General features: G+C 41.4%; 1 protein-coding gene across 3 annotated transcripts in view; it reads right to left on the bottom strand.

Annotated features, from left to right (window-relative positions):
• glra3 (glycine receptor, alpha 3) overlaps window positions 1-18892 on the bottom strand; it is a 41221-nt gene that overhangs the window by 5586 nt on the left and 16743 nt on the right. For all 3 annotated transcript variants that reach the window (XM_073468949.1, XM_073468956.1, XM_073468941.1), the window contains exons 3-6: window positions 12964-13187; window positions 11260-11342; window positions 3797-3934; window positions 2948-3162 (exon numbers count right to left, since the gene is read on the bottom strand). In XM_073468949.1, coding sequence (XP_073325050.1) covers window positions 2948-3162; window positions 3797-3934; window positions 11260-11342; window positions 12964-13187 — 660 coding nt within the window. The remainder of the gene's footprint in view (window positions 1-2947; window positions 3163-3796; window positions 3935-11259; window positions 11343-12963; window positions 13188-18892) is intronic.

Here is an 18892-nt window from a genome sequence, read left to right on the forward strand (position 1 = left end):
GAACATCTCAACCTGACTTCTCTGTCACAATAGTAAGTCAACAATATCGTTACACAAAAAGTTAATATCAAGTTATAAGTTTACAGTGACAGTGGGTTTCATTTGGTCTCTGTTGCTGTAACTTCCAGGAGAGAGTCAGAGAGTGAGGAAGGAAGTCAGAGACACTTCTTCTAATGTATGTCCTGTATGACACTTCTTTAGGTCTGCAGCTGCTGCCCCTCACACACATCTGATACTTTTGGTGTCAAAATGACACATCCTCCTCCGTTCATGTGATAATGACTTATTCAGACACGTGTAACATACTGGAGTGCAAAGTTCTGTTGAGCATTGGAAACATGAGAAACCTCTAAACACACACACACACACACACGCACGCACGCACGCAAGCACGCACGCACACACACACACACACACACACACACACAGAAAGACACGTCGACAGACAGACAGACAGAAAGAACAGTCATACAGACACACACACACACAGCCTCTCTCATGTTGTTGAGGTGTAAGTGTACAGGATGTGTGAGAGAGGTGGCTGTGCTAATAAGGGTTATGTAACAGAGTGCTCCATGTCGGATTTTTTCTCATGCATACAAGATACCAGAACAAGACTAAGGGGCTCTTTCTCACACACGCTCTAGCGGACGCATGATGTGTGTAATCAACACATACTTGTGCTTGCTCATGCAAAACATCCAGCAATTAAAAATGGAGGGAAAAAAGAGGCATTTCAGGTCTCTGCAGAGTGAGTAAATCCCCCTCACTCACCTACTATACAGTACATCTCTCTCTCTCTCTCTCTCTCTCTCTCTCTCTCTCTCTATATATATATATATATATATATATGTATATATATATAGATGTATATACTGTATATATATATATGAAGCACATCAAAAAAACACAACAACAGGCTTCATGCTTTGGTATCTCACACCTCTCCTTTATCCACATGCATAGTATCATTCACATGCCAAACATGCTTTATCCAATGAATGTCCTGAGTATTATTGGCAATAAGGCTAGCGGACGCCAAAAGACTGAACAGACTCAAGGCCAGTGATGTTGTGGGGGTGGAGCTGGACTCTCTGATGGTGGTGTCAGAGAGGAGGATGCTGTCCAAGTTACATGTCATCTTGGACAATGGCTCTCATCCACTCCATGACGTGGTGTTTCAGCCACAGGAGTACATTCAGCACTCGACTGATCACACCAAGATGCACCACAGAGCGCTCTGAGTGTCAGACACTCTGAGTCAATAGCAGGACTCTCTTTTGTATTTTTTATTGAGTTGACAAACCAAATAATGTGCAATAATTATGACAAATAAAGTGCAATAACCCATATTTCAACTGTAGCATTATTTATTACACTGTATATATAGATATATTTCTAGTAGAATGTACATTTCTTATATTTTTATTCAATTTTATTATTCTTGCTTATATATAGTTTTTATTTGTCTGCATATTTTCCCCTCAGGGATCAATAAAGTATTTCTGATTCTGAGTCTGATTAATGTAATATGAAAATAATATATGAATGTGTATGGCTAGCTAACACTTGTAGTGGCAATGTCATAAGCCTGTTATTAAAAGTGTGAAAAACAAGCAAAAACAGCCTTTGGTTAAAACAGTTAAGGGCTCAGTGTAGTGTCTTGTTGACATGTACTTGAGCTACATTATATGGTCTGTTTTTTTTACCTGTATATCTGTAACTGGCTTATCCAGTGCATGGGGATAGAGCATATCCCTGTACACACTAGCTTAGGGGCAAAGATAAAGTGTGGACAGCTCGCCAGACAACCACAGAGCTGACAAAATCAGACAGACAGCCATTCACATGGCCCACACCCACACCGATAGACAGTCTAGAGTCTCTAAGAGGGAATTCAGACCTGGTATTAGGATTCCTACAGAGTGATCCCATCTGAAGTCCATCAGTTCACTCCTGACATTAAGATGCATGTGAGTGATCACTTATGATCAAATGTCACTTCCCCACTCTATATGCAAATAAACACGTACATCACTGGGACAAACAGACACAAAGAAGAACTTATTGTAGAACATTTGCTGAATTTACAAGAAGGCCCACATAATGAAGAATTTGTCAGAGACAGCGTTTCACAAAGTTTATAAAGTTTCTCCTAACTCAACAACTCACTAAATTAAGAACTTTTCTGGAGAGCCTGGAGACTTTCTTAACAAGGACAAAGAAGTAACCTATATTGGTTATTGTTTACTGTATTTGTAATATTTGACATATTTACCTTCAATAAAATGTTGTCAATGAAGTGTGAATTTACAAGAAGACACCAATGATTCAGAATTGTTGCAATTTGAAAAATAAACAAAATGAACAAAAGAAAGGCAGCCTCCCAGACCAACCCACCAGGGCCGTCAGAGCTGGGGACTAACCCTCTACCCTAACAAAAAGAAGCAACTAAACCTAACTGAAACAAAGCCACGAAAACAGGACTACCGCACCCATCAGATAAACATGAAACAAAACATAATACCACAGCCAGCCTCAGGCTGACTGACTGCGTCTCTGGATAGAAGGTGGAATGGGGAGAGAGACAGAGCCTAGTGCCCTACCCCCTCTTATTGGTTGATAATCAGCCAGACCGCTTTAACCTGGAAAGGCAGGAGGCCAAGCATCAGCCACAGTTGCATGTCCAGCTAAAAGAATGTGGTCACTTCTGAATGTTGTCTGAATGATCAGATCCTAAATGTGTCCTCAATGTGTCTTTGGGGTGTTCACAGCTATACTTAGAGCTGCCCACCTGTGATTAGATCACTCAGGACGATGATAATACCAGGTCTGAACAGGGCTGAACTCTCCTAAGCTGAACGTGATGGACTGTGGGAGAACAGTGAGGCCATCTAAAGGGAGCCCACACAGATACAGTTGAATAATAAGATACACAAACACAGACCTTAGGTAGTGAAGTCCTGGAGCCTGAGCTCTGTGTTGTCATTGTGAGGACAGTGGTGATGCCCAGTGCAACCCTGGCTGGGGCCGCATCCATGTTGATCCAGAAGGAGACCCAGGACAGAATGACGATGAGCAGAGAGGGGATGTACATCTGGATCAGGTAGTAGCCCATCTGACGCTCCAGGTGGAACCGCACCTCAATACAAGTAAATTTACCTGCAACAAAGATGAGACACAATTAAATAATATTCACTTATTATTACTACATGATTATTTTAGAAAATTATTAAGCACAATAATCATCTGCACATAAGGGCCACAGTTGCAATCTTATAAGGCACTGTTTGCTGTTTTTATCTTTGCTTCAACCCTGCTCCTTCCAGGCTTTACCCAGTGCCCAAATTTGGAATTCCTGATTTTCTGATGAAAGCACACATTCACTTTAGCCAGTCTTAAAAAAAACATCCCTTCACAAACGAGGGGTGTGGCTTCAGAACTTCAGAACAGAGCTCATTATGCGGCCCAAAATCTATAAATATCTATAATCCCAGTCCTTCTCTAAGCCTCCTGAATTATTCAATGTCCTGACCCCTACACAGTGGCCCCAGTTCAGACATACCACATCCATGTTTGTCTACTGTCGATGGTCAAATCCCATTTAATGAAAAGCCTATATCAGTCTGGATGTCAGTCTGCTTGTTTCTTCCTCTTGCAGCTGATTTGTTCTTGTCTTGATCCCAGCAGCACAAACATGATTGATGAAATGTGGCAACTGTTTCACCCTGTGTGCATGTTACCTGTGTTATGATGCTCACGGCAGTGTGTGTGTGTGTGTCTGTGTATGTGTTACCTGTGTTGTAGTGCTTGGTGCAGTATCTAAGGTCTGATTCATCTTTGAGGATGAACTGTGGGAGCGTGAGGCCTTCGGCCACTTGGACTGGTCCATTCTCCTGCCACTCGAAGATCAGGTCGTTCATGGTGTAACCAACTGAAAACAGAAAACAAAGAACAATTTAATAATCAACTATTAATAAAACATTATGTAATATAAATGTCATGGAATATAAATAATTGAAGTGATTGACATGTTTAGTAGATTCATGATTCTCTGACATTTGACTTATTGTCAGTTATTTGAAGGGCCTGGTGCTTCTTGCTGAGATTTTTCAGCCTCAGTTGGGAATGTTGGGCCATTTTCTCAAATTCTATTGACACTGCTGTATGGCAGAATATAAATTTTGTCACAAAAAATATATTATTTGAGGAATAAAAATAAACAAGAACATGTTGAAGCAAAAGCAGCGTTATCCTCAGCAGACTGATGCTATCTTGTTAACATATTGCCAGCCAGTCGTGGCAGAAGTGACCAGATACATTATTTAGGCAAAAGTAGCACACCACACAATAAAATGACCCCATTCAAAGAAAAAGTTCTGCTTTAAGTAAAATATATAAATAGTCTGAGCAAAATGTAGTAAAAGTATTGAACATAGTATTAAAAGGAATCAACACAATGAGTTTAGGGCCGTCCACTCCAGGAACCATCACTATAACGATGTGAACCTTTGGGCCTGGAACGATATCAGATGTTATCAAATATCGTGATGTCAGCTGTCATATGCAATATTTTTCACAATATTGTGCTATAGTGCTGTATGTTGGACTACGAAACAAACAAAACCCGTCAGAAGGATATGGTTTTACAAAATTCTTCAAAGATGAGAGGAGTTAGGGTGAGAGGAGTAAGGATGAGAGAAGTAAGGATGAGAGGAGTTAGGATGAGAGGAGTAAGGAAAAGAGGAATTAGGATGAGAGGAGTTAGGGTGAGAGGAGTTAGGGTGAGAGGAGTTAGGATGAGAGGAGTTAGGGTGAGGGGAGTTAGGATGAGAGGAGTTAGGATGAGAGGAGTTAGGGTGAGGGGAGTTAGGGTGAGAGGAGTTAGGATGAGAGGAGTTAGGGTGAGGGGAGTTAGGATGAGATGAGTTAGGGTGAGGGGAGTTAGGGTGAGAGGAGTTAGGGTGAAAGGAGTTAGGGTGAGGGGAGTTAGGATGAGAGGAGTTAGGGTGAGAGGAGTTAGGGTGAGAGGAGTTAGGATGAGAGGAGTTAGGGTGAGAGGAGTAAGGATGAGAGGAGTTAGGGTGAGGGGAGTTAGGGTGAGAGGAGTAAGGATGAGAGGAGTTAGGGTGAGGGGAGTAAGGATGAGAGGAGTTAGGGTGAGGGGAGTTAGGATGAGAGGAGTTAGGGTGAGAGGAGTTAGGATGAGAGGAGTTAGGGTGAGGGGAGTTAGGATGAGAGGAGTTAGGGTGAGGGGAGTTAGGATGAGAGGAGTTAGGATGAGAGGAGTTAGGATGAGAGGAGTTAGGGTGAGGGGAGTTAGGATGAGAGGAGTTAGGGTGAGAGGAGTAAGGGTGAGAGGAGTTAGGGTGAGAGGAGTTAGGGTGAAAGGAGTTAGGGTGAAAGGAGTTAGGATGAGAGGAGTTAGGGTGAGAGGAGTAAGGATGAGAGGAGTTAGGGTGAGAGGAGTTAGGGTGAGAGAAGTTAGGGTGAGGGGAGTTAGGGTGAGAGGAGTTAGGGTGAGAGGAGTAAGGATGAGAGGAGTTAGGGTGAGGGGAGTAAGGATGAGAGGAGTTAGGGTGAGGGGAGTTAGGATGAGAGGAGTTAGGGTGAGAGGAGTTAGGATGAGAGGAGTTAGGGTGAGGGGAGTTAGGATGAGAGGAGTTAGGGTGAGAGGAGTTAGGATGAGAGGAGTTAGGGTGAGAGGAGTAAGGATGAGAGGAGTTAGGGTGAGAGGAGTTAGGATGAGAGGAGTTAGGGTGAGAGGAGTTAGTGTGAGAGGAGTTAGGATGAGAGGAGTTAGGGTGAGAGGAGTAAGGATGAGAGGAGTTAGGGTGAGAGGAGTTAGGGTGAGGGGAGTTAGGGTGAGAGGAGTTAGGGTGAGAGGAGTAAGGATGAGAGGAGTTAGGGTGAGGGGAGTAAGGATGAGAGGAGTTAGGGTGAGGGGAGTTAGGATGAGAGGAGTTAGGGTGAGAGGAGTTAGGATGAGAGGAGTTAGGGTGAGGGGAGTTAGGATGAGAGGAGTTAGGGTGAGAGGAGTTAGGATGAGAGGAGTTAGGGTGAGAGGAGTAAGGATGAGAGGAGTTAGGGTGAGAGGAGTTAGGATGAGAGGAGTTAGGATGAGAGGAGTTAGTGTGAGAGGAGTTAGGATGAGAGGAGTTAGGGTGAGAGGAGTAAGGATGAGAGGAGTTAGGGTGAGAGGAGTTAGGATGAGAGGAGTTAGGGTGAAAGGAGTTAGGATGAGAGGAGTTAGGGTGAAAGGAGTTAGGATGAGAGGAGTTAGGGTGAGAGGAGTAAGGATGAGAGGAGTTAGGGTGAGAGGAGTTAGGGTGAGAGGAGTTAGGGTGAGGGGAGTTAGGGTGAGAGGAGTTAGGGTGAGAGGAGTAAGGATGAGAGGAGTTAGGGTGAGGGGAGTAAGGATGAGAGGAGTTAGGGTGAAAGGAGTTAGGATGAGAGGAGTTAGGGTGAAAGGAGTTAGGGTGAGAGGAGTTAGGATGAGAGGAGTTAGGAGAATCCAACACTCTTGAATGAACATCCATTATCCTGGCAATTGTCAGAGAGCATTAGGGAAGACACAATTAACTTCAGAGACACCATCAGCACCAAAGACTGTTTGGCAGTTTTAAAATTGTGTAATTAGCAGCTAAATATATGTTTAATAAAATGTATTAATAACCAGTTACTGAAGTACATCATTTAAAAAGTGTCTCCTAAATGTCATCAGTCAGACTGATATTATAATCATTCCTGCATCATTACTTTGTAGGAAAATGTCCCCTAAATCAAGCTTGTAAATTCAGATGGATTCTGATTGGCTGTCAGTGTTTCTATCTTTTGAAAATGATCCCAAAGACATCTTTTGCCACTGCTGTTGTTATTATAGTTGTGCAGCACTTAAGGGCACTTTCACACCGGTAGTTCGATTATTTGGTCCGCACCAGGCAGTAAAATTGTTACATTGTAGCATACAGACTGCGACAAGTTCGTACACTGTTACTTGCGCTGGTCCTTGCTTTTTATATTGTCAATATCAGCCATTTCTGGCAAAATATCCAATTTCAGAATGAGTCGCGGCTGCGGCTGGAGAACAATCTGCGGATGTACTGGATTCGCCGAAGACGTATAGCGCGTCATTTCAGGGAGAGGAGACGCGCTATTTTCACAAGTGCTGTCATGGTGATGATGAGACAAGCACCTTTCCAAAGACCCACAAGGTAGGCTATAGCCTGACAAGCCAGACCGCTAGGGTCTAGATTTCTAGGCTGTAGAATCTGTTATGCTGTGTATACATTTCGTTTATACCTGAGTTGGTCCAGGTTCGCGTTCTCACCAGAGGGACCACACCAAAGGTTGGCATTTGGTGCGGAATCAAGCGGACCGAGACCACCCCTTTTTGGAGGTCTCGGTCCGCTTGATTTAGTGCGCACTCGAGTGCGATTGATGCTTTCACACCGACGAAAACTAATCGAACTAAGAGCTTTTGGTTCGAATGGACTGTTTAATGCGCACCAACTGCTGTTGGTGTGAATGCGCCCTAAGTGTTGGAAAATGAGCAAAGTTTAATTTTATAATTTAAAGCAATCCATCATCCATTTTGTAAGCAGCATCACATTTTATTTGTAACATTTAATCTGTACAGTAACTAGTAACTTTAGTAACTCACTAGTAACTAGCTGCCGAAATAAATTAAGTGGAGTAGATTTATAAAGTAGCATTAAATGCAAACTCTAGAGAAGTACAAGTACAGCAAAATTGTATATAAGTACAGTATTCGAGTAAATGTACTCAGTTACATACCAGCACTGTTGTCAGCACAGCAGCTGCAGTCCTGCTGCACTGAGAACCATTTTGACAAAGCTCACAGCCAAATACGCAATCAATGTAGTTACACACACAAGTCAAATGAAAAGACTTGAAAATACATGTGACAGCTCCAGAGTACATCCAGACACATGATCAGTCCTGAAGTGTCTTGATGGATGGCTTAACCGTGACACAAACTATTCTCACTATTATGATGATGGTGGTAAAAAAAATGTCCCTCAAGTTTTTGTTAAAGAACAATGTAAACAAAGGCTCCAGTAATATTCTCATTTACATGTTGTCTCAAGTGATCAAACATACATACATCCTTAACTTCAGTTAAGTTGTTATGCTGCCTCTTCCAAACATGCTTGGTTAAAGTTACTAACGGGAATGAGTGGTAAAAGAAACTAGGAAGAAGAACAAATGTATGTGCATAATGACTGGGAGAGTAGAGGCCACATTAAAATGCATGCACTCAGTGCACTGTAGGGCTTTTTGAAAAAAGCAGAAAGCAGCTGGTACGTGCTGGTACAAGCCTACAGCCATACACAAAAGATTTAGTTCATCTCTCCTCTTCAGGTTCAGCTAAAAGTGTGTGAAAAGTGTTGAATGTTGGAAAAAACAAAAAGAAAAAAGAAAAAACAGAGAAGACCATGCCCTCAGTCTTCCACACAAGGAAGCTTCGTGCTTAGCTCTGGATGTTTTTAAATCTAACAATTGCCCGTGGTGGTAGCAGTGTCCAACTGTCAACTCAGAGCATTTACAAACTCTGCTGGTCACACCAACTGCATCCACTCATAACACTCGTTTTTCCATATCAACTACTTCTGTCTGGTAAAAAAGAAAAAAACAAATGAAGGACAGTCTGAACATAACGTTATCCTCCAATTTAATTTCTTACTACACATTATCTCTAAATGTGATGCATAATAATAAATCAAACTGGAGATGGAGTTGGATCAAAGCAAACATGCATCATGTCATGACTGGAACCATTGACTCTCATCCTCCCTCCCTCCCTCTCCCTCTCTCTCTCTCTCTCTCTCGTGTGTGCGTGTCTTCATGCTCTCTGTGTTCTCATGACATCAGAGACAGCAGCGACACAGCAATGAAAATAATCTATATACATATATAAATATAAAAACACAGAGCTAGATCTATGTATGGTAATGCCTCTGGCCAGTAGGCTGGAGCAGAAGAAAACCACCAATGAAGTCAAATTATGTGCCCAAGTGTTTTTCGTGTCCCCTGCGGCCAGGCTAAGCTCCTGATTGGACAAAGGATGAATTAGTCATAATAACCCTATCATCATTATATACACGGCTGTGTGTTTCCTTAAAAAGATGCGGCCATGTGTCTGCGTTAATACTGTTTCAAAGTGGGGGAAGTCGAGGGGAAGGAGCATGGTACTAAATATACTTTGGTAAGATGTATGGGTGAATGGAGAATGAGGGAACACGTGAGATACATGGCAAAAGGAACAAATGGATAACATGGGAATTTATGCTTAATATGATATATGAAGTTGTTTGCATATCTTTATCCACCCAGATACAGTATACAGAGTTTATACAATGTCCACTTGTTCTAATTCATTTTATTCTGCAGTATCCAGCTCCTGTCTGCACAGGTGGTGGCACACATTGTGCTCCCTGTATGAATCAAAGCAGCATGCTAAACATTAAGTAGTGTGCACAGTAAAAGTCCCTGTGGGTATAGAGACAGACCCCAGCAGTCACATCACTGAGGTATGTAATATATATATGGCACGAACAGGAGAAGCCAACGCAATTATAATGAATAATAAACTGAAGCAGCAGGAGGAGGAGGAGGCAGGAGTGGGGGGCCGTGGGCTGAGTGATGTTAACTTATTAATCAACAATTTGTGACTGAAGTTGTTGATTTGTAAGGACATTGATGTAAGCAGTTTTTATTTTTTTTAACCAATTCAATTACAAGTGCCTCTTATGATGAATAAGAAACAAGAGAACAGGGGGCAATGGAGGTGAAGCAAGAAATCAGCAGAACTAGAAACATGGAGTTGATGTGGTCCTGAGGTGAAACAGAGCACCTTGTTCAGAGGTTTAAGATGGGTACTGTTCAATAGAGCTGAGTTCTTTCCCCAATCGACTCAATGCTATTTCACAAGGTTCAATTAAATTTGATTTCCGATTTGTTTCAATATAATTTCAGTTAGGGACGTTTCAATTAAAGTATCAGAGTTGCTTGGATATGAAATCATTTCTGAGATGACAAATGCTGTAAATTGTTCAGTAAAGAAGCCTCTAACCTGGTGCATCATAAAAAATACTAAGGCCTACAATAAGAATTAAATAAATGGTTTCAGAGATTTGTGGTTGAAATCTGCTTATGGAGAAATGAATGGGATATTGTTATGATTTTAGCCTCTAATTATTAAAAATGCTGTAGTGAAAGAACTAGACGGTAATGACAGATGTAAGCCTGTATACACCGATCAGCCACAACATTAAAACCACTGACAGGTGATGTGAGTAACATTGATCATCTCATCACAATGCGATGTTCTGCTGGGAAACTTTGGCTGCTGGCATTCATGTGAATGCCTCTTGACACGCACCACCCATCCAAACACTGTTGTGGACCAAGTACACCCCTCATCACAACAACACTACCTGATGGCAGTGGCCCCCCAGCAGGACAATGTGCCCTGACACACACAAACACTGCTCAGGAACAGCTCGAGGAACACAATAAAGGACCCAAGGTGTTGACCGGGCCTCCAAATTCCCCGGATCCCAATCTGATCGAGCATCTGTAAGACGTGCTGGAGCAGGTCTGATCCATGGAGACCCCAACCCCCAACATACAGGACCCAGAGGCTCCACTATAAAACGCCCTGGTGCCAGACACCACAGGACACCCTCAGAGGTCTTAAGTACATGTCTTGATAGGTCAACAAGGGAAACAAAAAAATAATGGGAAATCCTTTGTGGCCATTTGTGCATAGATTTCTGATTTGCGCTGAAAGATCTCGAGATATTATGAATTGTTATCAGATCATTCAAATGAAGATGGATTTGAATCGGAAAACCAGCCCTGGGGTGTTCCCTTCATATTTGAATGTACCCAATAAGTCAACTACTAGTGTTTTAACTATGCTCATCCATTTCATAGCTGTCTAGTGTAACTGAAGGAAATTGAATTTAAACAAATATTTTCCTCATTTGTACTTACAAATGAGGAAAATATTTGTTTGAATTTAATTTCCTTCAGATAGCTTTAATTAGCTGCAGTAATGTGGCAATAGAAGCAGTGTCAGTCCATTATGGTACTCTTATTAAGGAGTACACTGTGTGCAAACACATTAATATGCAAATATACTGTCACAGACTTGTAAGGTAAATTCTATGAGAGTTTTAGAACTAGTGAATAAGGATATTGGGTGTGTGTGTGGTGTGTGTCTCAACTTACAACTCTCCAGCTGCATGATACAGGTCTGAACATCCATCGGGAAGTTTTTTAGGTCCATGGGACATGACAGAGTTAATGTTAGTCTGAAAGTGAAGAGAGACGATAGAACGAGTGAGAAGTGATTCAAAGACACTGACAGCGTTTAAATACTTTTATAAATGTCATACGCAGTATCAAAAAGCTTTTATCTGTGCTTATCTTATATTAATGTGGCACTAAGTGGGACATCTTCAAGGCTCCAAAAACAGAAGCATAACCTCTCTGCAATACTTCTGCCACTTTTACTCTCGCTTTCCATCGTATCTACTACAGTGAGTTTAACCAGAAGTATAACCTGGTTCTCTTGTTTTAGAATCACATGCATGTTAAAGCATTTTGCAAATACGGTGAAGACAAACACATAACACAAACACAAACACAAACTTACATACAGACCTACTGTTAACAGAGCACCTCCTCTTGAAAGTCAGACTTGTGAGTATTAAAGGCAAACTAATGTGTATTCCTCAGTTATTAGTAACTACTGACCCAAATAAAACCTTTTAAGGTCAGATATTAGGAACAATTGCTTTTGAACAGGAAAATACTTTTGGAGACTTTTCTGTCAGGTTTCAGAGGCCACAACAGCACAGAGGGAGAATCAGTTAAAGTGGTGAATGACACCAGAATTAACACTGACTCCAATAACTTTCAGTCACTGGGTTGGTCTGTCAACAGACACGTCGTAAAGGTTCCTGCAAGGTTCTATTTTTAGTCCTGTCCATATTTTATCAAAGAAGATCAATTTGAGTTTCATATCTTTGCAGATGACACCCAGCTGTACATTTCTGTATCTCCAGATGATTTTAGGCCGATTGATAGGTAAGTGTTATGTCATCATACATAAATGTATGGATGTCACAGAACTTCTTACAGCTTCAAGAAGACAAATCATTAGCCGTTCATACCAAGGACTATATACTCCACCTGCAGACCTCAAGACTAATCTTTTTGGCTCGATTTTGATTTAAGGTGTCTTTTCATGATTTGTCATTGATTTTTAAGACTTTTGTTGTAATCCTTTGTCTTTATTTGATTTACATATTTTAATGACTTTTACTTATTTTAACATTTTATTGCTTTATTGTTCTAATTCTTAAGTCTTGCAAAATATTCTTTATTGTTGTCTACTTTTGTTTTTTGTATGTGCTACATTCATTTTGCTAAGCACTGTAGGCTGTCTGTCTCTATGACAGGTGCTGTAAGGTTGAGTTGATTTGAGTTGTTGGTTCATGCATTGCAAATAACAAAGAAATATATCAGACGATATTCAAATTCATTCTTCAAAGAAATATCCTAGCAGTGCACCATCGTACAGAACTATAGTACACATGCTGATGTATTCACACCACAGATAATGTGTTCCTCTAAATCCTGTCTCTTCCCAGCTGTACTGTAGGTGTACTGTGTGCCTCTAGCCTTGAAAATGCTAAAAGTTTATGTGTTTACACACTGCTTCTTGATTAATGCACACAGGGCTTTATAGATTCTCGGTTTGGTCAAATTCAAGTATGCTCAAAGTGGAACCTGCCGGTAACTGTCAAAACAATAACTTATTTTGGATTGTCGTAACTCAGATATGACGGTGCACATAGTGTTGGTCTTTGACCTCCCCATCCCTCAATTTGTCACCACAAGCTAAAAAGGGTATGTTCCCACACTTACCTTATAGAATACAAAACATTTCCATTCTTAAATATCCTGAGAAGTTTGTTGTCTGTAGTGACTTCGTGAAAGTGGGCCCCCTTCTCATTCGCAAAGAACAGATCTGGCTTCCAGATGGAGTCTAACATGGAGGGGTCCAGGTCCAGAGAGTCGTCAGGGTATTCAGCATAGGCGAGCCTGGGATCATTCCACTGCTGACGGAGGAAGATATTTACTCTGTAGTCCTACAGACACAGAGAATAACATGAGAACATCACACAGACACATTTATAAGAACACTTTTATGGAACCTGAAGTAACTGGGTGATTACTTAACCAATTACATAAAAAAATTGCATGATGAGCCATGTTTGGCTTGGTACAAGCATCATGGACTATTTTCTACATCTGAATGACAACTGTCACAATAATTCTGTATGAAGTTACACCACTTTATTTAGCGTCTTTACTCCAGTGTTAGATGATCCAATTATAATACCTAAGTGAATCTGAGAAATTTAGTTACTTTGATTTCCACTAAGAAGCACACAAGCATAGATTTATACTTATGTCACCATGCCCAACAAGAAAAACAGTTTCCATTGGTGGGTTATTACAAATGAATGAAAAATAAAGCTACACTCATCATTTTCATGCAGTGTCTGAAAACAGATTTCCCAGAATCAATCATCCGAGCTGCTCAGTTTGTCACATTTTCATCCTGATTGCAACCTGCTCAAGGTGCACTGATGAGGCAGAGGCGTGCAAATCATCTCCATCCCTGTATGCCAGCTGTCTCAACAGTCATAGTGATGTATACTGTGTCATGTCACGTGTCAGTAGGGGAACAGTATAGTACATGAGTACACATGTTACAACTGGATTCTTCATGTCTGCATGCACACACCTTCCACCACATTTGTAGGCAGCTGTAGCCTCAACATTACCATCAGCACACACAGCACAGACTCAGGGGGCACTGGCACTAACTAATACCACTCTCACACTAAAATTAGCATGTATAGCAGGTTTTTAAATGTTGGTAAAAAAACAGGTGCCTTCCCCATTGCCAGTGGGCGAGTTTGCCTTTCTGTTTTATTTTGTTGTGCGTTTTTCATCATCACCTATCCCACACTGGAAAAATAGGGAACAGTATATAGTAGCGGGTCATAAACCCAATCAGAATACATCTAAGACATTGCTATGCAGTGAGACATCTCACTTCTATCTCCATCTGTGTTGAGAGCATTGACTGTAAAACTAGTGGACAGAGCCACTGTGACGTCACCTATAGGTTGTGCCTGACTCCTCCCATCTCCGGCTAATCAAAAACGAGCAACGACGTGGAGCGTGGGTGGAGCTGAAGAGAGCCTTGTTCATTAAACAAGCCCACTGAACTGGAAGCTACTAAGCTAGCTAAAGCTAACAAGCTATCTGTTTCTACACAAAAAGAGTGAAGTGAATCTCACTGCGGCCAGAATATCTTATACATTATCAGCAAGATAGTGAGCAACAACTGGCAACACGGATGTGCGTTTGTTTTTTTCAACCTGAGCAAAGTTACACTAACTAGATACTCGTTTTTTACTCCTTTTCCCATCTCCTCTCTGTACGTGCATGAAGTAAAGTAACCTTACATTTCTCCTTCATTCAGCAGTCAAATAAGAGAGGTACCGTACACTACAGCTGATTTCGGCACCTCTGCGGCTCAGTATGGCAGGCAATTAATCCTCTTTTTATTCCCAACAGTTTTAAGAAACTCTATGCTCTCCTTAACTCCTGCTGCTGTCTACTGGTTGATGCTAACAGAGTGGCGTGTTACTCCAAAACACCCGCCTTTGTCCCTCCACACCAGTCTGTTAGTCCAATTTACCTCACAGAGAGAACTATTATGTGTCTGATGTCTGAATTAAAACCCACCAAAAGACATAAACCCCACAAATACAGTGGAGAGGTGGAGTTCAGTGACTGAATTAGCTGAGGTGAAGCTCAGCAGACAGCTTGTGGTTAGCTGTCAGTCAGAGCAGCCATGCCCCTAATGACGCATAACTTTAAGCCTTAATATAATTTAACCTTTAGCCTCTAATTATTAAAAATGCTGTAGTGAAAGAACTAGATGGTAATGACAGATGTAAGCCTGTATACACCAATCAGCCACAACATTAAAACCACTGACAGGTGACAGGTGATATCATTGATCATCTCATCACAATGCGATGTTCTGCTGGGAAACCTTGGGTGCAAGACTGTGTTGTATAAAAATTCACCCCTGTACAGTGGTCATAAGGGGATAAATTAGGTGCTGGTAACTGTTTTTTGTACCAGGCTGTACACGTGTTTATGTGTAAAGTTTAAGGGCATTTTAATATGGGCTTTTATGGGGACTGACTCGTTTTAGGTGCCAGCCTCAAGTGGCCATTCGAGGAACTGCAGTTTTTGGTACTTCCACATTGGCTTCAATTTGGTTGCTGCTTAGTAGAGAGTTACACATCAGTCCACTTGCAAGGCTCGGCTAGAGACATGGTAGCCACTGACAATGTTACAGTGGTTATTTTTTTAATATATCTAACTAATATATTTAATTTAAAGGAATAGTTCACTCTAGAACGAAATTCAGTCATTATCGACTCACCCTCATGCTGATGAGAAATCCGGTGTAGTTTCTTATTCCTCAAAGTGCAGCTGGAGACCCGCGGGGGTACCCTCCTGCAGCAAAAATCCATATAACGGGTGTCAATGGTGCCCGAGATGAAAAGGTCCATAAAACTACACAAAAACGTTGTAATATTCCTCCATACTGCTCGTCCGCTGTGAGTTTCAAAGTTTCAAATCACTAGTGCAGGCAGATCCCTCTTGTGTTTGTGTTGCTCGGTCGCTCACAGCAGGATGTAAATACCGGTGTGTATCTATCACGAGTTCTGTTGATCTTGTCTGGCGCGGCTCCCGTAGTGCAAACGGCTGTGAGGGAGACTCACATGCACGTGGGAGCGTGCCTCCAGGCAAATATAGTATAGTGACTGTTTAGGCTGTAAAAATGTACTAAATGATGTCGTTTCGAGTAAATTCTGGATGTTGCCACTTCAGGACACTTGGATTGCAGCGGACGAGCAGTATGGAGGAATATTACAAAGTTTTTGTGTAGTTTCATGGACCTTTTTGTCTCGGGCACCATTGACGCCCATTATATGGATTTTTTCCGCAGGACGGTACCCCCGCGGGTCTCCAGCTGCACTTTGAGGAATAAGAAACTACACCGGATTTCTCATCAGCATGAGGGTGAGTCGATAATGACTGAATTTCGTTCTAGAGTGAACTATTCCTTTAAGAGTTATATATTTAACTCTTTCAAACTTAGTGCTGAGTGAATGATGCACGGGCTGCGTAAACATAGACTGATGGAAAAGTATTAATAAGCAAGTGTGCTGAACTTCACGACCCATAGCATTGTACCTGAAAAGGGAAGAAAATTTAGAAGAGTCAAAAAAGTGGTATAAGTGGCTAAAGTTTTGCAGCAGTATGTCATAGGGTCATACTCCCACGTCATTGCTTATTTGCCTTAGGTAAGCAAATCACAGTCTAATCCTAATATTAATGCATGGGGGATCCCATTATTAGAACTGATAATGGTATTTACAGGAAATGTGCTGAAATGTCTTCTTTTGGCACTTCTCTGACGTTTCTTTAACCACTTCTGGCTAAAATACTACATATTCAAAATCACAAATCCCTTGTCTAAACCTACTACTACCTACTTACAAACCTACCTTACTTACTCCTCCATCTGACTTAATGCTATTTTACAAACCATCTGGGATCACATTTGACCACAACATCATATTTAACAGCAGTAAAATAAACAGGAGTGTGCTGCCAATCTGACTGTTGCCCAGCTGCTTTAACCTGTCTCTCTGTGGGAATTAAAAACAATAGGAGGAGATAAAACTGGCTTAGATGGGGGAGGGGAATGGTGGCGCATAACTCAGGCATGTTATCATACATGGTCCTAGCTTCTTTTATGTAGAGCAGAAAATGCTTTTGGGGAAATTTGGGTCATTTGTTTGTTTCTGAACGACTTAAATAGTCCATGAAAATAAAAGCAGCATAAGCGACTGGGGGGAACACAGGGTGTCTCAAACTGGTCCCCTAGATAGTATACTGAGTGTCCCGGTGCCAGTATCACTCCATTGAAGTGCAAGTTCAGCTCCCTTGAAAATTCCCAGAATGCACTATAAAAGGTGGTGAGCCTCTCTGCTCACTATGCTCACTGACTGGAAGTGACATCACTACTCTTCCACTTCACTTCACTTCCAGCCGGAGTCATCGCACGGTGAACACAGATGCAGCTAATGAAATAAAACAAGGTGAGTCTGATTCAGGTGAGACAGTAATACTAACTGTTGCTGATGCTTTTGCTGATGCCCACATGAGTTGAACATGCAATTTGTATTCTATATGTCTTCTGCATTCATGATGACTCCCCTTGAGAATCAATGTAACTAATTGAATTTACAAATGTATCATTACAGTTATATAAACCTGTTTATACTCTTTATTCTTTATTTTTCATTGCCTTTTACACCACCGCTGGCCCAGCTCTCAGAAGAACACATATGCAGTTATCATTGCTGCCTAGGAATCATGTAGCTGATTCATCAGAGCTCCGGTGCTCACTGATGCACGAACCTCATCAGAGCTTGAAATAAAATTCACTGTACAGTGAATCACTGCCTGCCTGGGGTTATCCTGGACGTCCATACCTACAGATGTGATCTGTGTTGGCCGATAGAGAGGCCTACATTTCAGCTATTCACAGTAATCAGTTCTTTCTGCTGGTTTCCTCATTACCAGTGTCTGAACAACAAGAATTAAATATACATCTGTCTCTTACTGCCAACTCTTTCCCCAACTGCATACTGCATACCACTTTTGAAAAATAAAGAACACAAAGAAAAAACAGAAAGGAGTGTATTCAAAATAAAAGTGCTGAGTTTAAGAGACATTAAGCTATTCATTCAAGTCAAAGTGACCAATGCATCAACATGAATAGTGTACAGACCAGAACGACCAAAACTATTCCACGCTGATTATGTATGTTGAGAAGATGTCCATTACCTTTATCAATAAGACACACAACTCTGTTTATGGAGCTTAAAACTGCATTAAATCAATATTTTTTTATTGACAATAGATCAAATGGCTTTCACTAAATGTTTAATGTATGAGGTATTGCTTATAGTGGACATAATTATAATCTCTCTCTGGAGTCTCCCTCAGCTCTTTAAGCCTCTTGCAGCTCTTATTTCAGCCAGCTTTGTATCACTACAATGTTGGTAGTATACTGTAAGAACAATGGTAATCTTCTGTCTATTTGGCCTGCTCCCAGAGCAAGATTCTCTTTCTTTTGCCAAGAAATTACGCAAAATGAATCTGGCAGATTCTAGGACAGTTGTACAGTATGAACTAAAGATTAGACTTCCACATTTTGTATGTGTGCATCCACGGACACAACGTGTATGGTCGGATTGAGAGGGCGAGAGCTGCCTCTCTATCGCTTGGATTGAGTCGTCTCACCAAACTAATCAAACTGTCTAAACCAGGCAGTGCTAATACCCCTTTTCTACTGGTCAAAAATCCCACTTAAACCCAATAAGATCAGGCTTTTGTGTGCAATGGGAATGTGCACATTTACACCCTGGTCAATTGACTCTGCAGTAGACACAGGTTTTTATCACCTCAGCTCGGCTTTGATCTAAACGTAAGCTTCGTGTGAGCATGCTAAATTCTGACTTATATCCTGCCACACAAAGTGATGACGTGTAATCAGCATCCGATGGTGGTGCGTAAATAATGATACTGTGGTAAAATGTACAATCTGGTGATCAACATAAGATCGTCACTGGCCTACTTGCTGCCTGGTGCTTGCTTGTATTAACTTTAACTGGTGTTAACC

This window comes from Pagrus major, chromosome 1 (genome assembly GCF_040436345.1).
Source record: "Pagrus major chromosome 1, Pma_NU_1.0".
Classification (NCBI taxonomy): domain Eukaryota; kingdom Metazoa; phylum Chordata; class Actinopteri; order Spariformes; family Sparidae; genus Pagrus; species Pagrus major.